General features: G+C 32.2%; 1 protein-coding gene across 1 annotated transcript; it reads right to left on the bottom strand.

Moving 5' to 3' along the window:
• Window positions 1-83: 83 nt before the first annotated feature.
• LOC134724595 (BTB/POZ domain-containing protein KCTD5-like) lies at window positions 84-22,096 on the bottom strand. The gene is made up of 6 exons (XM_063587710.1): window positions 21,704-22,096; window positions 17,955-18,063; window positions 14,470-14,561; window positions 13,034-13,129; window positions 5,664-5,789; window positions 84-4,915 (listed from the first exon to the last, which is right to left on the bottom strand). The coding sequence occupies exons 1-6, from the start codon at window positions 21,896-21,898 to the stop codon at window positions 4,886-4,888; spliced, it is 648 nt and encodes a 215-aa protein (XP_063443780.1). The 5' UTR covers window positions 21,899-22,096; the 3' UTR covers window positions 84-4,885.
• Window positions 22,097-23,282: the final 1,186 nt, after the last annotated feature.

A 23,282-nucleotide genomic window follows, 5' to 3' on the forward strand; every position in this document is an offset into this window, starting at 1 on the left:
GGGCTGTCACAGAATTCATTTAGTGATATTTCAGAAAATAAAAGAGATAAATGCATTATACTTTTTTTTTGGAATTTCAGTTAAAGTTCAATGAGTAAAAGTTGTATTCAATATTATACCAAGTTCTGTGATGTAGCTCATTTACTGTACCTACTTTAATATACAATTAATATATCATGAAAAATTGCACTAACCGATTTGTTGACATTAGAATATTTTTTTTCAATTATTGTATATCAAGCGATAAAAAGTTGATGAAATAATTGATGTTGACACAGAGATATGTCTTGTCTCTGTTATTTTGATAGAAAAATGCAAAAGTATAAATTCAAATACTTTTAATACTTTAACATGTAAAATTTATGCCAAATTTTCGCAAAGTCAATGAACCATGACTGAAGGTTATTTCCCTAGAAGAAAGTTATGTCAATGCTGATACAACTGCTGACACAGTTTCATTGACTTATCTTATTCTTCATTTTCTGACTAAATTACAAACATGTTAACTATGCAAAGTTTCTAAGTCAATAGACCACAAATGAGGGAGCAGGGCCAAATAATTTCCATGGAATGAGATGTGATAATATTTTAACACCTGAATACTAAAAAGACATTTAATAAGTGGTTTCCTTCAAACTGACCTAATAAAACTTGAATTTAATTAACAAGTAAACTATTTAAAATTTTAAAAGTCAATAGACCATGAATGAGGAGTTTGAGCTGCCTTATCTCCATGAGAATGAATCTGCGTTCCAAATATAGAATTATCATAATTCCCCTTAAAATAACTGGTATCCTAATCTGTAACAGGGTGTGATGGAAATCCCTTACAGCAATTAATGAAAAGTTTGCACCAGTGTGCATGTAACATCTGCATCTGAAGAATTATGCTCTGTGAGATTTCACTTCCCCCACTGTTATAAACTTTACATTAATTGCTACTTGGGATTTAGATCCCTCTGGGGATATTGTACAGGGATGCAGTGTGCTTAAATTACCATATAAAAATCTTACAAGATGTATACTATGTAAAAAATTTCAGTCAGATGTGCCAATACTAGACTAGTCTAATAAACTTAGCATCAGTGGCTCCTCTTACGGTAACTGATCTTATCACAAACTTTACCATGTAAACTTTGCAAAAGTTTTAAAGCCATGGAACTGAGATGTGCCATATATCATTGATTTACCTAAAGTGGTTCCCCATGAACTGACATAAGCAAATAAACTGCTGGGCCATGAGAAATAAAGTTCAATAACTTCTCAATGTCATATCAGAAATTCATGAAAAACTAAAGGGAGGTTATCTAAATAGTTATAAACCAGTCACAAAAGTTTCATGATAACTACTCTAAGCATTGACAGATAACTGAAAAATACCCCTTTTTATGAATACAATCACATAACTCTGAAACGTAAAATCTAAAATTGATCAAATGGAAAGGGAGCTTACACCAATTGATATAAACAATTCACCAAAGTTTCATGAAAACTGCTGAAATCAATCAAGTTATTGTCTGAAAACTGGAACACCCCCTTTTTTTAATGAATGAAACCCCATAACTCGGAAACATAAAATCTAAAACTTATAAAATATGAAAGGGAACTCACTTCAATAGGTATAAACAATTCACCAAAGTTTCATGAAAAACTGCTGAAATCACTCGAGTTTTTATCCAAAAACTAGACCCCCCTTTTTTAATAAATTAAACCCCATAACTCGAAAACATATAATCTAAAATTTATAAAATATGAAAGGGAGCTCAAGTCAATAGATATGAACAATTCACCAAAGTTTTATGCCAATTGGTTGAAATGTTTGTCAATGAGTTATTTGTTCCGACATGTTGATGACAGATGGACAGACGGATACCATAATATGTAAATGGTGTATGAAAATTTATCAAATTGTTGACACTGTCCCATTGAAACTGCATACCTTCATCTTGCATTTTGATTCAGTCTATGCAAGACAAAAATTGCAATAAAAAGTTCCTCATATATATGTGCTCGAAAAAAAAACCAAGATATTTTAGCTACTGGGATTTAGTTCATATTACCAAGATATCTTTAATTTTTAATTGATAACAAGATACCTCCATCATGTGGCCAGCAGCCAGGAATTTCAAAGATATGAGTGGGGCATGGAAACTGTCACTAAAAATCTGTACCGCTAAATGCAATCCATGATAAATTCTTCATTATGTCAATTGGTCAACAGTAAAGTTCCAACAACATATTGCATTTAATAGCATGTACTGGTTTTTAAGGGGATAAGGGTCATATGAAAACCTTGAACCCCATAGCTACAGCATAATTTTGAAAGGAAAAACAATATTACCTTCTCAATTTCACTGAATCAATTACATAGATATTGAAACTGAAGACTTTTTATGTTAATATAGAAAATGATGTGTTTTATCATATTTTTAAGGGCAGATAACTCATTATAATATATTAGGGGAGATAACTCAAGTAATTTTTATACTAGAATGTGTTGTGTATATACCTTTTTGAGAATAAAGATAAATTGCTTGGCTGAGCACAGCTTGATACGACCGCAGATGTCCAACCCTAAAAGTTGGGGCAAAAATGGACAAAATATTCACACTTGATACAGGTCTGAATTTGGATTGTAAATGAATTTTTGACACATAACAGGTTTCTGACACAACTTTAGTAAAGAACTTCAAATTAGTTATATGATTCGAATTTATATTTAAATTTTTGCTTTTGTGCAATCCACAATGCTGTTGCGAATTGATTTGGATCCTCTCCCTTACAATGCTTTTAAATTGTCTCAATTGTCCTTAAACCAGAAAAACCCTTTTTTTAATTTTTTGCCCCTAATTCCTAAATGGTTTGAGCCACAAACCCCGAAAGTCAATCCTAACCATTCCTTTGTAGTATGGAAACTTGTGGTATAATTTTAGAGATTCATATACAAGTTTTTGTCTGGAAATATAAAAATGCTTATTTGGGCCCCTTTTTTGGCCCCTAATTCCTAAACAGTTAGGACCATAACTCCCAAAATCAATCCCAAACCTTCCTTTAGTGGTTATAAACCTTGTGTTATTATTTTTTCGATTTCTATAACTTATTCTTACGCTATTATCCGAAAAAACATCTGTCTACAGAGTTCAGACCACGCTGACGACTTGATAGCAATATACAAACAAACAAAAAATAATTCTGAGACCCACACTTTTTAAATACTTATTATATTGTGGTAAATTTGGAATCTTAAGTGCAGAGATGTAACTTGTGATGTCACTATGACTGTTTTGAAATGGATATATTTGACCTAAAATGGCCACTTTGTACATAGTTTTGGAAAAAAAAGATATGAATGAAGGTCTTAATCAAAAAGATAATTCATACATGTTGACATCTTTTAATATATATTGTAGCAAAATATATATAATTTTTGGGTAAAACCTTGGCTCATTTCTAAATATTAAAGACTAACTCTGAAAATGAAGCGATTTTAGATTTTGCAGTTAAGCAAACAACTCAAGTACACTAAAGGATTGATTTAGATGAAACCTAAAAATATGAGTTCTTATATCTGACAGAATAATGTCTGATGAACAACTGATTATTTGATAGATTTATAATAAATGTTATCATTTGCATTAAGAAAAGGATTAATCTGTGAGCTATTGCTTACTCCCTACATAATTATTCTGTAAAGGAAAGTGATAAGAGATGGTCATAAAAATGCATCACAGTATAGCATGCTTCCATGAAGTTTGATACCATTAAATTTCAGAAGCTATGATATATATTTCCAGATAAAAACACAACTTGAATTTCAAACATAGCTATTGTTTGAATGAAAATATAAGTTTTTAAATAAGGCCAATTAAAATTAATTGATAGATTTTCATCCCCTCCTGCCCCTCTGAAATTGTCCCGCCCTGATTTTTTTTATTTAAATTTTTGTTCATGTCTATTACTGGTAACCATTTATAATTTCGTAAATACATGTATAACAGTGGTTGCCAATCAGAGATATTCATTCAAGTGTTTGAACAATTATGTACATGACATAACCTTATTTTACACTTGCCTATATGGCCTGTGGTATGAAGAACTTGAAACGAGTGTTATGTATGAAATAAAATTTAAAAATTAAAATCCTTCCACCCGCCCCAGTTTTTTTAAAAAATTGGATGAAAATCTACTAATTAATTTTAGTTGGCCTAAACATGAAATGAATGATGAAGGAATCTGAATATGCATCACACTGTAACGCATGCTTGAGTGAAGCTTGATAACCAAATTTCAGGAAGCTGATTTGTAGTTCCTGATAGAAAAGTGATCAAACTCTAATTGCATGGATTGACAGACATACAGACAGACATTAGTCAACCAGGATAACCCATGGGGGAGCTGGGTACCATTATTAATCAAAACACCTGTCCAGTTTCAAACTTTTAAGCAAAATGGGTTTTTTAATGTTATTTGGTTATTTGGAGAAAAACATATATTACTGGGTTTTAATTTCTAAAAGTCAGTGAATGGAAAAGTTCAAAAAGGATTTAAGAATCATTGTTAACCTATAGAAAATTAGTATAATTGAAATAATGAAAATCTCTTAGTTTTATAATGAACATGATTAAAGCACCAACATTTATTAGAAAAAAAGGGCTTGCTTACAAAACATTGACAGACATAAATAAACTAAATCATTTCTAAAATGTCTAACATTTACAAGAATGACGTATTTAATTAAAAGAAAAGCTTCTTTTTTTTTACAGTACATACACTAAAATGACAATTAATAGTTAACAATAAAATCAATATCAAAATATCAGTCTTTAGCCTAAAAAATTCTAGTCACAAAAAGGTGTGGTCATTATATTATAAACAATGGCATTCTTCACATTCTTGATCCTTTCTGCTGCAAGACCTGGAAAAAACAAGATAACTTTTAAAAGCAGGAGGTTAATTATTTGTGGTATGGGTCAACTGTAACAGATCGAAGTGAGTCAAAACTTTAATTTGGCATTAAAACTAGAAAGATCATATCATAGGGAACATGTGTACTAAGTTTCAAGTTAATTGGACTTCAACTTTATTTAAAACTACCTTGACCAAAAACTTTAACCTGGAGCGGGAAAGACAGACAGACGAAGGAAGGGACACAAAGACCAAAAAAATAATGCCCCTCTACTAGAGCTATTGTAGGTGGGGCATAAAAATATTGCAGATTCCCATTAAACCTGGGACCAATGGATAAAGAGACATGGAACTAAATTGATGCCACCAAAATTCAAACTTAATCTGTGTTTTGTAGTAATAAGCATTGTGTATAAGTTTCATAACATTTGATTGAAACAAACTATAGTTAGAGAACTGAAACCAACTTTGGGACATATAGACTGATGTACATACAGACAGACAAAGGTAAAATTTAATGCCCCCTCTGATGTGGCGGGGGCTTCCTCTGATGTGGCAGGGGCTTTCAAAAGAATGAGATCATCACAAACTTTAAATCATACATCAGGACCACCACTGCACTTGAAATTGGTTGACCTGTCTGGAAGGATCACCAGATTCCGAGATAACTGGCTCTTTGGAAACATTTGACTATTTGTAAATAATTGGACCAATAATGCCACAATTTACAGTAATCAGAAAAGCCCTTTATATCTCACCTTAACCTTATCTGTAGACTCAGACTCTGTTCCATTTATGTTATTAGGACATTCTTTTGACACAACACATAAAAATTCTGCATGATCTTCACTGCCATAGTTATATTGTGATCCTATATTAACCAGCTACAAAACATTAAAAAAAGTCATTAAAAAATATATATACAGTCAAACCTGATTAGGTTTCCTGTCAATTCCAGCAGAAACTAAAAGTCCTGTTTTTTCCCTTCAAAGTCTTTGTTAAAATACCCTTTGTATACCAGACCCTGTGTATTCCAAATTCTGGTCTTATGATGCAGTCCCAATACTCTTAATTACATCAATTATTACCTGTCAAAATCGGTTTGTCAAATTAATTGTTAATGATAACAGTATTGATCGATATTCAATCAAAACATATTTGTTGATACAAGATGGCTTTTCAGAATAATCAATTAGCCAGGTGTTAAACCGTGAACTTACCATGGTACAATAGTGGGCTATATTATAACCAGATGCTTCGCAGGGCGTAGCTTTATACGACCGCAGAGGTTGAACCCTGAACGGTTGGGGCAAGTATGGACACAACATTCAAGCTGGATTCAGCTCTAAATTTGGATTGTGATTAAATAGTTGACACAGCATAGGTTTCTGACACAGAATGCATGTGTTCTAATGAACTTAAAATTTTGTTTTCTCTTAGAGCAATTCACTATGCTGTTCAATATTAATCCTTTCAAAAAAATGTTTGAAGAAATTTTCTTTTTATTTATGAAATTTCAAAGTATAAAAATTGAACCCAATGTTTTAATCACATCCCCCTTTCCCTTATTCCAAAACTAATCTCAATTAAAATATTCTAATGGAGTTTGCAACAATAACTACTCATTTAAATACATCATAAAATATTAAGATGTAAAAAAACTGCTTGTTATCACTGAATGGTAAAGATTATTTAAATTTATCAGTTGGTAGTAAAAAGTGAATATACATTGTATATTGTATATAACAAAGATTTAGGTTGATTCTGGACAAAGAAAGATAACTCCAATTAAAAAAAATTCTTGCAATAAGATATTTCTTGCTTACTATTTTGGACAAAGAAAGATAACTCTAATTAAAAAAAAAATTGCTATTTCACAATATTGTGAAATTAGATATTTCTTGCCATTGCACAATACTGTGCAATTGAAAAGACTTGCTATTCCACAATACTTAATATAATAATTTAAGATCCTGATTTGGACCAACTTGAAAACTGGACCCATAATCAACCAGATGCTCCGCAGGGCGTAGCTTTATACGACCGCAGAGGTTGAACCCTGAACAGTTGGGGCAAGTATGGACATAACATTCAAGCTGGATTCAGCTCTAATTTTGGATTGTGATTAAATAGTTGACACAGCATAGGTTTCTGACACAGAACGAATGTGTTCTAATGAAATTATTTTTTTTGTTTTCTCTTAAAGCAATTCACTATGCTGTTGAATATTATTCCTCTCAAAAAAATGTTTGAAGAAATTTTCTTTTTATTTATGAAATTTCAAATGAGAAAATTGAACCCATTTTTTTTAATCACATCCCCCTTTCCCTTATTCCAAAACTAATCTCAATTAAAATTTCTAATGGAGTTTGCAACAATTACTACTCATTTAAATACATCATAAAATATTAAGATGTAAAAAAACTGCTTGTTATCACTGAATGGTAAAGATTATTTTAATTTATCAGTTGGTAGTAAAAAGTGAATATACATTGTATATTGTATATATAACAAAGATTTAAGTTGATTTTGGACAAAGAAAGATAACTCCAAATAAAAATAATTCTTACAATTAGATATTTCTTGCTTACTATTCTGGACAAAGAAAGATAACTCTAATTAAAAACAAAATTGCTATTTCACAATATTTTGCAATAAGATATTTCTTGCCATTGCGCAATACTGTGCAATTGAAAAGACTTGCTATTGCACAAAACTTAATATAATAATTTTAGATCCTGATTTGGACCAACTTGAAAACTGGGCCCATAATCAAAAATCTAAGTACATGTTTGGATTCAGCATATCAAAGAACCCCAAGATTTCAATTTTTGTTAAAATCAAACTAAGTTTAATTTTGGACCCTTTGGACTTTAATGTAGACCAATTTGAAAGCAAGTCCAAAAATGAGGAATCTACATACACAGTTAGATTTGGCATATCAAAGAACCCCATTTATTCAATTTTTGATGAAATCAAACAAAGTTTAATTTTGGACCCCGATTTGGACCAACTTGAAAACTGGGCCGATAATCAAGAATCTAAGTACATTTTTAGATTGAGCATATCAAAGAACCCAACCGATTAACTTTTTGTCAAAATCAAACGAAGTTTAATTTTGGACCCTTTGGACCTTAATGAAGACCAATTTGAAAACGGGACCAAAAGTTAAAAATCTACATACACAGTTAGATTCGGCATATCATAGAACCCCAATTATTCAATTTTGATGAAATCAAACAAAGTTTAATTTTGGACCGTTTGGGCCCCTTATTCCTAAACTGTTGGGACCAAAACTCCCAAAATCATTACCAACCTTCCTTTTATGGTCATAAACCTTGTGTTTAAATTTCATAGATTTCTATTTACTTATACTAAAGTTATTGTGCGAAAACCAAGAAAATGTTTATTTGGGTCCCTTTTTGGCCCCTAATTCCTAAACTGTTGGGACCTAAACTCCCAAAATCAATACCAACCTTCTTTTGGTGGTCATAAACATTGTGTTTAAATTTCATTATTTTCTATTTACTTAAACTAAAGTTATTGTGCGAAAACCAAGAATAATGCTTATTTGGGACCTTTTTTGGCCCCTAATTCCTACACTGTTGAAACCCAAAACTTCCAAAATCAATCCCAACCTTTCTTTTGTAGTCATAAACCTTGTGTTAAAATTTCATAGATTTCTATTAACTTAAACTAAAGTTATAGTGCGAAAACCAAGAAAATGCTTATTTGGGCCCTTTTTGGCCCCTAATTCCTAAAATGTTGGGACCAAAACTCCCAAAATCAATACCAACCTTCCTTTTGTGGTCATAAACCTTGTGATAAAATTTTATAGATTTATATTCACTTTTACTAAAGTTAGAGTGCGAAAACTAAAAGTATTCGGACGACGACGACGACGACGACGACGACGACGACGACGCCAACGTGATAGCAATATACGACGAAAATTTTTTCAAAATTTGCGGTCGTATAAAAATCTAAGTACATGTTTAGATTCAGCATATCAAAGAGGCCCAAGAATTTAATTTTTGTTAAAATCAAACTTAGTCTAATTTTGGACTCTTTGGACCTTAATGTAGGCCAATTTGAAAACGGGACCAAAAATGAAGAATCTACATACACAGATAGATTTGGCATATCAAAGAACCCCATTTATTCAATTTTTGATGAAATCAAAAAAGTTTAATTTTGGACCCCGATTTGGGCCAACTTGAAAATTGGGCCAATAATAAAAAATCTAAGTTCATTTTTAGATTCAGCATATCAAAGAGGCCCAAGAATTCAATTTTTGTTAAAATCAAACTAAGTTTAATTTTGGACCCTTTGGACCTTAATGTAGACCAATTTGAAAATGGGACCAAAAGTTAAGAATCTACATACACAGTTAGATTCGGCATATCAAAGAACCCCAATTGTTCAATTTTGATGAAATCAAACAAAGTTTAATTTTGGACCCTTTGGGCCCCTTTTTCCTAAACTGTTGGGACCAAAACTCCCCAAATCAATACCAACTTTCCTTTTATGGTCATTAACCTTGTGTTTAAATTTCATAGATTTCTATTTACTTATACTAACGTTATGGTGTGAAAACCAAGAAAAATGCTTATTTGGGTCCCTTTTTGGCCCCTAATTCCTAAACTGTTGGGACCTAAACTCCCAAAATCAATACCAATCTTCCTTTTGTGGTCATACACATTATGTTTAAATTTCATTGATTTCTATTTACTTAAACTAAAGTTATTGTGCGAAAACCCAGAATAATGCTTATTTGGGCCCTTTTTTGGCCCCTAATTCCTAAACTGTTGAAACCAAAACTCCCAAAATCAATCCCAACCTTTCTTTTGTGGTCATCAACCTTGTGTCAAAATTTCATAGATTTCTATTAACTTAAACTAAAGTTATAGTGCGAAAACCAAGAAAATGCTTATTTGGGCCCTTTTTGGCCCCTAATTCCTAAAATGTTGGGACCAAAACTCCCAAAATCAATACCAACCTTCCTTTTATGGTCATAAACCTTGTGTTTAAATTTCATAGATTTCTATTCACTTTTACTAAAGTTAGAGTGCGAAAACTAAAAGTATTCGGACGACGACGACGACGACGACGCCAACGTGATAGCAATATACGACGAAATTTTTTCAAAATTTGCGGTCGTATAAAAACACTATAAAAGTGTAAAAAGTAAAATCACAAAAATAATGAACTATGAGGAAAATTAAAAACGGAAAGTCCCTAATCAAATGGCAAAACCAAAAGCTCAAACGCATCAAATGAATGGATAACAACTGTCATACTCATGACTTGGTACAGGCATTTTCTTATATAGAAAATGGTGGATTAAACCTGGTTTTAAAGCGCTAAACCTCTCACTAGTATGACAGTCCTAAATTAAACAAAAAGACACACCAAATATATCTCGGATAGACCTTAGTTTTTAACTTGGATAAAAAATTTTAATCTCAGAATCGTGTTTTTCGAAATCCTATTGTGAACCCCTTTAAACAATGACCCTGATAATGAGTAACACTCGGATGACAACAATCAATGAGTATCATAAACTGTACGACAATGTGTCGATCATAATTAAATTTCTTTGATAAAATTCTGCTTTATTTATACGCTATACCAACAACGGAAATAAACAATGGAAGTAAAACAAAACCTTGTGTTACAATTCAAACAACCCAAGGATAAACAATTAACACAAAGTGAAAGTGAAAGTGAAACTGACAAGTCAGACCAAATGTAAGATAAGTTTTAAAAAGTTACTGGGAAGGAAGTTAATGAGTAATGGAACAGAAAATGCACGATGAAAAAAATTGTGGAAAACACTTGAACATTAGATATGATTAATAGTTCTCTTAAATTACATATAATATAATACAATGTATATCTATTTTCAAATTATAAACAAATATGATTAAAAGTTCCAAATATTTTTTCAAAACTCATAAATCTAAAATAAACTGACAACGCCATGGCTAAAAATGAAAAAGACAAAAATTAGTACACATGATATAACATAGAAAACTAAAGAATAAACAACCAAAAACTAGGGGTGATCTCAGGTGTTCCGGAAGGGTAAGCAGATCCTGCTCCACATGCGGCACCCGTCGTGTTGCTTATGTGATAACAAATCGGGTAAATAGTCTAACTCGGTAGATCACATTCATGAAAGGGAAGGGGATTGTAGTTACGACGTTAGGAACATATCTGATATCATTTGTGAAAAGGTTATTCTGTAATTGTCAACCAACTGGTGATGGCATCCGTAAAATTTACGAAGGGATGATTTCAACTTCACCATTTGGAACTCTTGGTTTAATAGCTTCCTTGTGAGCAGCAACCCTCTATCAAGCAATTCATGATAGGAAATGCAAGCACGGGAATATCGTATCAATTGGGAGATATATACCCCGTATGCAAGTCATGCTGGAATGTTGCTACTTAGAAATGGAAAGTTCACAATTGGAAAGCTGAAATCATCTCTTTTGTCCTAAAGTTTTGTTTTCAACCAACCCTCATTGTCAATTTCTAGATGTGAGTCAAGATATGAGGCCGACTCAACTGTATCTGTAGTATCCTTTATCTCTAGTTCGATGGGATAGATGCGTTCCACATAGTCACCAAATTTTGAATTATTTAGTGAAAGAACATAATCTATATAGCGGAAAGTAGAGTTAAAGGATATTGCTAACTTCTTATCTTTCTTCCTAAGAAGTTCCTGCCAAAACTTAACCTTGTTCACTGATCCATGAAATGAGGTCTAGGTCAAGTGAAAACTGTCTGACGGGCATGAGGACCTTGCAAGGTGCACACATACAAAATATGGTTATCCTACATCTTATAATAAGAGAGAATTTAACATTACAAAACATATGGAGGGTTGAGATCTCACAAACATGTTTAACCCCGCCGCATTTTTGAGCCTGTCCCAAGTCAGGAGCCTCTGGCCTTTGTTAGTCTTGTATTATTTTAATTTTAGTTTCTTGTGTACAATTTGGAAATTAGTATGGCAGTCATTATCACTGAACTAGTATATATTTGTTTAGGGGCCAGCTGAAGGACACCTCCGGGTGCGGGAATTTCTCGCTACATTGAAGACCTGTTGGTGACCTTCTGCTGTTGTTGTTTTTTTTTTGTTTTTTTTTATTTAGTCGGGTTGTTGTCTCTTTTACACATTCCTTATTTCCATTCTCAATTTTATCTTAACTTTTTTTTCAAGTAGTCACTGAACCATGAAAATGAGGTCAAGGACATTGCACATGTGACTGACGGAAACTTCATAACATAAGGCATCTAAATACAAATATCACTATCCCTATGTCCAGCTTTCTGCAACAAAAGTTGCAGACTCGACAAAAATAGATTAGTATCTAATTAAAGGATTTCACTTATTTTTATTTTTTTTATATATATGTATATATATTGCATTCAGAAAATTAGTCTTTACAAAATAACAAAAAAAAACTGCAACAAACTTCTTCAAACAATTTACCAGAATATCTTTTAAAAATGAGTTATCTCCCTTTGTACAGAAATATGGTTTAACATAGTACTCTTATATTATATATATGGTGTTTTTTATGGACCATATCTCTGGACTAAATCATTAGACTGGAACAAAATTCGAACTTGATCTTAACTTGTCATGATAAAACTATATACCAAATAAAAAATCAGTATCTTCAAGAACAAAGAAAAAAAGTGTGGAAAACTTATTTGCCAGACTGATGGGTGGACAGACAGACAGACAGATGGACAGAGTGCAAACCTAAAGTCCTCTTTGACTTCTTCAGTAAGGAACTAAATAAGTTAAAGGTGACGTTATCAAACCATATTTAGCAACATAAATATCAAATTAGTTCTAAATATAGAAACAATATTAATAGTCCTTTGAAATAATTGAATTTACTTTGCTATAAACATGTTTATGTAAAAATGTATGATGTCAAATACTATTTTCAAAATGAGCTGAAAGGAAGTTAATTGGTAAGTCAAAACCATACAGCTAGATCAAGAAAACCCAAAGATTGTTTAATTACTTACCTGTTCAAATTTCCACCCATCTGACATGGCAGACACAAGATCAAGAAGACCCAAAGATTGTTTAATTACTAACCTGTTCAAATTTCCACCCATCTGACATGGCAGACACAATCTGTGTTAATTCTTCTTCCGAACATTGAAGTACTCTATATACACTTTTCGTAAAATTCTACAAAAGGCAAAACATTTATACTGGATATCCTGTTTGACATTTGAAATTCTATTATGTTAGATATTCATGTTTACTGTTTAAAAATTCAAAAACATTTTTTGGCAGGCCTGTTAAAACTTTTAAACTATAGGCTCTGAATAGCTTGTATCATTAAAGTCATTATGCTCTTCCAAATCTTGAACCAATGCATACAAACATCATAAACTTAGTCTTCTGTGCACGAATTTATCATTTTTCGTGTAAATTTCGTATAATCGTCAATTTTTTTTTCAATCAGTCAGTGTTGTTGTGAAAATATGGCAGGTAATTAAAGTTCGTGTTTTGAAGCCGAAGTTTAACGATGGTCACCTGTTTGTCAACAATCGACAAAAAAATAAACAAAAAAGCATGGAAAGAGAGCACGTGTTTAACATGTAAATTCAGATAATAGTTTATTTTAAGGACATCCATGCGTATTGCGATTTTTACGAGATGGGTCACACTGAGGTCACTTTGCATACAGAAAATATGTCGGGAGAATTGGTTGCTGGAAGCAAGCAATTAAAATAAAGTAAACTTCTTCTAAATATGAATAAATTAAAGAATTTTCTTTAGAAAAAAGTATATGTACATAAATTTTATAATGAAAACTATCCATTAAGTTATAAAAAACATATGCATTATTTTTTTTGATTTGAGGTTTCTTATGACTTTAAATAACAACCCTGGCATAGCAAAAGTAACCACTTAAGGAACAAGTGAAACTGCTAGCTACCGCTCACTGATGATACCCCCGCCCACATACTTGACGGTTAACAGGAAGTTGTTGAGTGAGGAATCTGAAAACACATCACAAGGTATAGCTTACTCATGTAAACCTTGACACTAAATTTCAGAAATCCTTGTAATGTAAGTCCTAAGAAAGATGCGACGAAAAATATTCAGGGGACGGACAGATATGGACTGACTGAGGGATCGATGAAGGAAGGATGGACAGACAGAGGTAAAACATTATACCCCTCTTTAAAAGCGGGGTATAATTATATAGTATTAAATATTTACCAAAAATTGACTCACTGTTGTCCTTAATAATATAGTTAGTATCCTTATAACTAAGATACAAAATATTGATAATGATTTTTGAGATTTTAAGGGTTTATATAATCTGCTTCAACCTTGAAACTATTTTCTACCTAAAAAGAGGCATCCAAGCTGTTACAATATATATCATTAAAGCAGTTTTGAGCACTGGTATTAAACATGTTCATTTCTGTTTTCTCATATCAATAAAAGGAAATGTGGCATATATGGTCAATGAGATGATAACCGAAAAAAAAACAGCAATATATCATATTTACCTGGTTTTGCTTTGCATCTCTCTCTTTTAACTTTTCCTTGACTAGTTTTATCAGCTCTGTTATATTGTAGAATTCTGCTTCTTCCAGCACACCTATAAAGAATCAACTCATTTACTCAAATCATCTGCCAATACACATTTTTTTATTTTCATCAGGGTTCTCACTAGGAATTTTTACTTTTCAATTTGATAAATGGGTCATGATCGTTCATTGGCTTGTTCAACCATGCAGACAATGTAAATTATAAATCTATCAGCTGTCAAAGATATTGATCTACGCATCACATAGATTTTTTGACATCGACTTCCGGTTTAGTTTCTTGTAAAAACAACCCCTCAAAACAATGTTGAATCATAAATCTTCTAGGCAAAACGATGTATTTGGGACTCAGGGGTTACAATCAGGACGCGTCCTAGGTACTCAAAAAATGATGTGTCCAGCTCGATCTTCATGCGTCCAGGACGTGTATACATTTCTTAACAAGAACCCTGTTTCATTTATATTAGTGCCCTCTTTTAACCTTTAAGTTATCAGTTCTTAAAAGTTTCTTTCTGTTCCTCAAAATATTGTGAATTAAGAAATCTGATGTTATTCAATTGTGCGAATGTTGAATGTAGCAATATTCAAAACTTTCAATTCTGGTTTTTGCTATCAATAATATACATTGTACTTTGAAAGGTATAGGAGATGCTACGCCATCATTCAATATTGCGTAGTCAATTGTCATGGTTAGCAATACATAAAAGGGGAATGTGTCCATATGGACACAGATGATGGCCCCCCTAGCATATAACATTATAAAGGGACATAACTTAAAAACTCTAAAAGTGAAGCTGCCAAAATTTGAACTGATTTTAGTGGTAATAAGCATTATCATGATTATATATACATTGCATTAAATTTTGTTGTGACAAACTTAAATTAGGTGAACAGAAACAAAAAGTTCATCAATTTTTCCACTTGTGAAGGGGCATAATCATGAAATAGTAATCAAAGTGCTTGAAAGCACTGAATGGTAAAGATTGCTTTAATTTATCAGTTGGTAGTAAAGTTGAATATTACATTGCATAAAGCATTGGTTTTAGTTGATTCAACTACTATTCTGGACAAAGAAAGATAACTCCAATTTTCAAAGAAGATTTTTTAAAAACTACACTCAGGGACAAAGGAAGATAACTCCAATTTAAAAAAAATACTTGATTGATATTTTTGAAATTTTTCAGCAATTTTTTAATTTGTAAGTAAAGAGCATATCTCTAAAACAGTTAAAGTGATGGCAACAAAATTCAAACTTGATCTGACTATTGTAGTAATAAGCATTGTGTTATAGTTTCATAACATTTGGTTGAGGCAAACTGAAGTTAGAGAACCGAAATAAAAAAAATAGCTTTTTTTTTGTTTGTAAAGGGGCATAACTCTAGAACAGTAAAAGTGACGCCACCAAAATTCAAGCCTGATCTGTATTTAGTGATAATAAGCATTATGTATAAGTTTCATAACATTTGGTTGAGGCAAACTAAAGTTAGAGAACAGAAACCAACTTTGGGATGTACATAAGTACGTACAGACAGACAAGGGTAAAACTTAATGCCCCCTCCATTACGGTTGGGGCATAAAAATACACACATTTAATGATAAAATAACAGGAAGGACTCCAAAAAAGAAGTTGCATGGGTTATTGTGATAAGCATAGCCCATCTATGAAAATAGGTAATAGATGTTATTTTTGACATAATATCGGTTTCTTACACAAAATAAATGTGATGATCTTAAAAATTTGAAATGGGTTGAAATATTTGTATTAATTACTGCGAAATACTGTGCAATTGAAGATTTCTGGTCATTGAGTAATTGATGATTTCTTGCTATTGCGCAATATTTTATAGAACTGAATATTTCTTGCTATTGCGCAATACTGTGCAATTGAAGATTTCTTGCAATTGTGCAATACTGTAAATTGAAGATTTCTTGCTATTGCAAGATACAATATATTAATATATTAGTATTAATGCAACTGAAGATTTCTCGATATTGGTCGGTATTGTGCTATTGCGCAGTACTGTACCATGCAATATTTCTTGCTTTTGCGCAATACTGTGCAGTAGCAGATTTCTTGCTAAAAAGCAACTATTGCGCAAAACTGTGCATTTGACGATCTCTTGCTATTGCACATTCCTTGCTATTGTGTAATACTGTGCAATTGAAGATTTCTAGATATTGCCCAATACTGTGCAATAGAAGATTTCTTGCTATTGCACAATATTTTGCAATTGCAGATTTTTGCTATTGGGCAATACCATGCTGTCACTCAATACTTAGTAAATCTGTTATATATAATCATTTACACATCCTGTTTGATGAGTTTCTCTTGCCATATAAGTATTTGTTGCTTTTGTATTAAATTCAGAAATAATCAATGGAAAAATGGGAAAAAATTATGAAAAACAAGAATGTGTCCATAGTACACGGATGCCCCATCATTTTCATTTTCTATCCTTTTCAATGTTTAGTGGACCCTGAATGGGGTAAAAACTCTAATTTGGCATTAAAATTAGAAAGATCATATCAGAGGGAACGTGTGTACTAAGTTTCAAGATGATTGGACTTCAACTTCATCAATAAAGGGCTGTGCTTTAGCGCATAATACGCCCGTTGCTCTTTTAACTTGTCTTTTATGCTTTAAATGAATTTATATGATCAACAAGAAATAGTGTCAGCTCTGTCAAATACCCCCCCCCCCCCCCCAATAATAAATAAAAATGCACAAAAAAATTGGCACTATTAAGGTGGTTCCATAACACCCAAAATCAATCCCAACCTTCCTTTTAGTGGTATTCAACTATTGAACCTTGACAAAAATTTCATAGAGATCCATTCACTCAAACTTAAGACATTGTCAAGAAATGCGTCTTTGGACAAAGCTGACGATGACATCATATATAGCATTATATAAACGGACAAAATATTCGCGGTCTTATAAAAATTTAACAACAACAATGAGGGATGACGACGCCAAGTGATGAAGAAAAATTAATTTTGCCTTTTAGGCCGGGCCAGCTTAAAAAGGGTTAATGCTGATTGTCTAACTTGTCCAAGACATTACTGATATATAACTACATGTATAAGTAACTTTTTTTTTGTTCATTATTTTTTTAAATATCTTAAAGAAATAATGAAGGCTTGAGAGCAAATGCAATGCAATTTTCAATATAATTAATTTTTCCGTGGGGCTTTACTCTTATAAAAATAATTTATGGGCACTGGTTTTCAAACTTGTCAAGAGACACTGATGAGTGAGTGATTGTTGATGTAAACCAATCATTACCAATAAATTAAGTTTTATAAAAAATCTAGCAAAAAATGTACAAGTGCGAGTCATAACACATCAATGCTTGTTGTATTATGCCTTTATTCTGCCTGGACATTGAATCCAAATAAACTTAAAAATTTGTAAACAGGAAACATTCAAAGGCTTACTAACTTACCCTCTTCTGCTAAGTCTTTGTTTATCACCAACTTTCCATGTCGTAAATAATTTAAAACAGGTCCAAAGTAAGTGGGATCTCTGTCTATCAAAAAGGCTCCATTTTCATCCTACAAAATATGAACTAAGTTAATTTCAATTAACATTGTCTTATTTGAGACATACTATTAGGCCATAATAAATAATAGGTTTGTTTGCCCAAAGCTACCTACCCAGAAAAAAGCTGCCTACTCAAATTCTTTTATTGTCCTGATTTGAAGAAGTTTTTTTTTTAATTTAAATCAAATAGGCATGATCATGAAGACTAATACGCACCTGATACCTTAATTTCTTTTTAAAAAAAATAAAGAAAATGCCTACCTACCTACCTACATGTACCCACTGTCTCAAACCAAAATATTTTTAAGTGTGGCCTTACCGATTAGACTTATATCCTAAATGTGTTATAAGATCTGCATTTTTCATAAATATATGCCATGTGTCAAATGCGGATTCATAATTATTGATATTAACCCAAACAAATATCTCTCTCATTTGAAGGGTAGTTCATTTGTCTGCAAACTATTCAATGCTGGTTTAACATTCTTCTTCTTCTACTTCTTCCAAATATATATACTGCCCACATTGATGAATATTTTGGCAAGTTGCGCATGATTAAATAACAGGTTAAGAACAATTGTTTTGCTGATTTAGTTTGAGATTTTGGTTACTTTAGACTGGAATATCTCAAGAGACTTAAGCTGTGTGAATTTGGTGTGTTTCTTTATTCTTCATTGGCTAGAGGTATACAGTAGAGGGAGGGTTGATGTTGTCAAAACATTTTTAACACTGCCACATTATTGCACCATTTATTATCCCTAGTCAGGAGCCCCTGGCCTTTGTTAATCTTGTATGTTTTCTTAATTTTAGTTCATTTATAAACATGTTAAAGGGGCACTAGCTGTCTAATTCATGGTCACCGATTTGACTTAAATTCTCATATTTGATTTATAACCATGTAAAATATTCATCCACGCTATTAAAAGTCTAAAATAAACAGTTTACAGAGCATGGGGTAGATAAAATATAGGTTCGTTTCGTATGTATTTTAGTCCAGGCGCCATCTAATTAACTATCTATTTGACCTCAGATGACCATATAAGCGATGTAAACATAAATAAAGATATGAATAGATGAAACCAACAAGTGCAATTGGATTTTTATAGGTCTGTTTGATTTTATTTTATAGATTAAACATAGATAATTCTCATTGCTTTTAACCGTATAAGAATGATTTTATGTGCATCCAATTAGTAATCAAATGATTTTACGTAGTTTAACTTTCATTGTTGACATTCTTTTTCTTTAAATAACCAGTTTAGGTACAATGCATGCGTTGTCAATCTCTAGCTAGGAGTTAAATTGAACTTCACATGAATACGGATTTAAAGAGGTTGACTCATTCACTTGCAAGTGAAAAACTAATTATCAATGTTTCTTAGCGTAAGGCCTAAATTAAAATATTGTTTGTTTCCCCAATCCCGACCCTGCCAAGCCAGGTGTGGGTAGGTAGGTAGGGAAATAATTTAATTTTTCCAAAAAAACTTGAACATTATCGCACGATCCTGCAAGCCTGAAATTCAAAATGAATAAAATAATATTCGACTTAGTTTTGACAACAAACCATATTTTATATTAGGCCTAATTTGACAAAATTGAATCTTTTTTGCTGCAAAAAGTGAATTGTTATTTCACTATTTCATGTTCATTATTGATTGAACAAAAAAAAATCAAATCTTAGATTTTTTATACATCTTGTAGCTAGTGCCCCTTTAAGAAGTTTAGTATGTCTATTTTTACTGGACTAATACACATTTTATTTAAGGGGCCAGCTTGATAACTTAAGGTGAGCAAGTTCTTCTTCTTCTTCTGATCATGGATATACAGTTTCAGCTTCATTTATATTGAAGATTACGAAATGTTGCATGTGCATTAAAATTATAATTGATCAAAAATTTATTTTTAAATTTGTAGAATACTTGAATATTTTGAATGGTGATATTTACATAAAGAAAGACAACAATTGATTAAAAAATAAGTACATTGGTATACATACATTTATATAAATTTAATCTATGTTGTGGAGAACAGTTGGTGTGAAATGATCTCTAAATGTCTGATATGCTACCAGGCGCGTAGCAACCCGTACGCAAAAACGCAGTTGCGTACACATCGAAAATTTCACAAAAATAAAAATATGGTAAATCTAGTAAGAATAAAACTAAAGTAATGAAGTTAATAAAAAATATATATACAAATATGTTAATGATCACTTTGTAGCTATATTCCGTTCCAAAAACAGTCTTCCCTTTCATTTACGAAACCAGCATTGTGATTCTGTTTCTGATGTTAACAAGTTAAAGTGGCTGAGTCCTCCGGGTGTCAAAACCCAATTGTCACGTCTTCTATGCCTCCTTAACCCTGACATCTTTTCTGAAGATGCCTAAATAACTGATGAAATAAAATTTATACCCGGGAATCTTTCAGATATTTAATGTATTTGCATGTATGCCGGTCTCGACGGCAACGGCAGAGCGGTCTCTTAATATCACGAGAAGAGTGAAGACCTACTTGAGAAATACATGTACAATTAAAACGAATCGTTTATCTGGACTCGGTCTTTTACACATATACCGAGAAAAAATTAAAGCAGACACGGTTTTGGATATCTTTAGTAGAAAGAAAAGAAAGAATTTGGGATTAATATTTCAGAATTAACTTTGAGAGAGAGAAAAAAAAAGCTGAAAAACACTGCTTGTTCAATCATACAATAAAAGATAAAGATATTCGATTTTTAATTTTTTTATTTATGTATTTTCTCAATAAAAAAATACCATTTAAGTTACACAGTGTTGGCTTAGAAATTGGTTTGTTTTCTAATGTAAAGTGGGTTCAGCATGATTAGGTAAAAATAGAATATACCTAATCAAGCCATTTTAACTCACTACACATAAGAAAAGAAAAAAAATAAGCCAACGGTACGGGTTACTTTGTTCATTTATTTCCAAGTTTGACTTGTTTCTCCTGAAAGTGAGATTTCTGTGGGGTAATTTTAAGTCCTCGGTTATTTCGAGAATGCAAGATTTTGCACCATTTACCCGCAGAGCTTCTGGGGGCCTTCAGCGGACCCCAAACCCCCTGTCGTTTGACTTCCTTCTCCGGCATTGCGTACACATCAAAATTGCCTTGCTACGCCCCTGGCTACCACTGCTACCACAAATTGTGGTAACATGTTACATTGATTTAATGTTTGTGTAAACAATGACCGTTTGTATCTGTCTTAGAGATGGATATTTGCCGGAATGATTGGGTATGTACTTTTCTTATTCCATTATTGTAGAATAATCAATCTGGTTTTGAGGCAGCGCACAACAAGCGAGGGCCATCAATGGCATGATTGGAGATAATTTAACATGGATGTTACACTACTGGTGTTGTGGTAGTTGTTACATACATTTACATAACAAGCCACATGCCTCTGTACCATTTCTAGTTAATGTTTAGTTGATAAAAAATAAATTCAAAGACATTTTTTGTTGTTGGGGTAAGTTTGTCAGGGGGTAAATTGTTTTTGGCAGAGATGTCATGGATTCAAATGCACTAACTTGGAATAAATAAATTTAAAATTCTTGATTGTCTAGAACCGTCTACTGTGGCAATGGGTTTATTTAGAAGTCCCCCCCCCCCCACTCTTTTCAATGCAATATAAACCTTGTCCGTATTTAAATCTGGTTCCTCCTGTACAAGTCTATACAGGAATGACTTAGGGTCTCTACACAATGTCGTTCTCGTTGACATAAAAGTTGTACCGCCAACGTTTAACTTCACCCATTCGCTAATTCTGCCTTGGCCTGATCCAGAATTTTGTGGTACGGTGCTGCATGATTGAGGCCCATTTTCGGCCATGGTCCATCAATTAATTATTTCATCGATATGCAACCCCAATGAACCCCAATAAGTACTATTGTTTGATTTTTTTTAGCTTGTACTAGATTTGTTTGGTGCTATATTTGACACGAACAGAATGAAACAGTTTCCATATTTTCATTATAATAAAATCTCGTCAAATTCGCGTGCATCATTGTTAAACTGGTGCTTGATTTACCTGCCTGTACACAGCGGAATCAAGACAACTCGTCCCACAACCAAATTGCGACACTATCCACCAACTCGCCCCACTTTCTACTAACTTGCCCCACTCTTGTTAAAAACTCGCCCTTATTATGAAATAAGATAAAATCTCATTCAAATCAGTCATAGCAACTTGCCCCATTTATGAAAAAGGATAAAATCTTAATGAATATAGGCATTTCAACTCAACTGACAGAGACATAGCGGTTCAAAGTAGTCCAAGTATGAGAAACGTCACCTGGTCCGACACAGTACCCAAATTGCACCGTGTACCCATCTTTTAAAAATGAGCAAATTAAATATGTTGCAAGCATCCATTTCTAGAAAAATCAATAGTACTGAAGCATGGACTAATGTCAAGTTGTTCTAGATATTTAAACAAATGGAACAAAACATATTTTTTTCAAGTTTTAAGGATGTGAATATTGAAGCATAGATATGCAATTTGGGTACTTCTCATTACGTAATACTGGAGGTCAGTTTAAATCCATTTTTCTATGACTTAATCATATATCATGCTTAGATTCAAAATTAAATTTGTGTATTAAACCAGTTTATAGTAAATAAGACTGGATACATCTTCAAAATAAACACAGAATGGAAACTTTTCTAGTGTCAGGATCATAAAAAATCGTAGAGGAAAAAACTGTCAAAATAGGTGTAATTTGGGTTCTCTCACGCAGAGACATATACACATACATATGTCTCTGGGGTCCGTGTATCACGTATCAATTCAAAGTTTTAAAAAGTTTTCAAATTTTATTTTTTTTGGAATTTTGGGCAAAGTTTTAAAATATCAAAATTCCAAATTGTGTAAAAGTTTTGAAATTTTGAAATTTTAACCAAATAATTAAAATATTAAAATTCTAAATATCGTTTATAAATTTGATAGTTTAGAAATTTGATCAAACTTTAAAAATACTAAACCTTACGTGCAATTTTGATTATTTCACTTTTTGTGAAAGTTTTTATTTTTTATTTTTTATTAAGATATCAAAACTAGAAAAGGGGCGAAAAGAGGGGTACCTGTAACACGGCTCTGATCATAATCATTCTTAGTTAGCAATAAATAGCACGGAATATATCGAATCATTTTTAATTACAAAATGAATTATTAAAAGAAGAAGTCAAAACATATTAGACATCACATGGGATAACA

Source organism: Mytilus trossulus, chromosome 7, assembly GCF_036588685.1.
Source record: "Mytilus trossulus isolate FHL-02 chromosome 7, PNRI_Mtr1.1.1.hap1, whole genome shotgun sequence".
Classification (NCBI taxonomy): Eukaryota; Metazoa; Mollusca; class Bivalvia; order Mytilida; family Mytilidae; genus Mytilus; species Mytilus trossulus.

Coding starts and splice junctions, on each gene's coding strand:
- LOC134724595 (XM_063587710.1), bottom strand. CDS start 21,898: ATGGCCGAAAATGGGCCTCAATCATGCAGCACCGTACCACAAAATTCT. Junction 18,064..21,703: donor CAGATTTAAATACGGACAAG/GTTTATATTGCA, acceptor CATATTTTGTAG/GATGAAAATGGAGCCTTTTT. Junction 14,562..17,954: donor CAAAGACTTAGCAGAAGAGG/GTAAGTTAGTAA, acceptor GATTCTTTATAG/GTGTGCTGGAAGAAGCAGAA.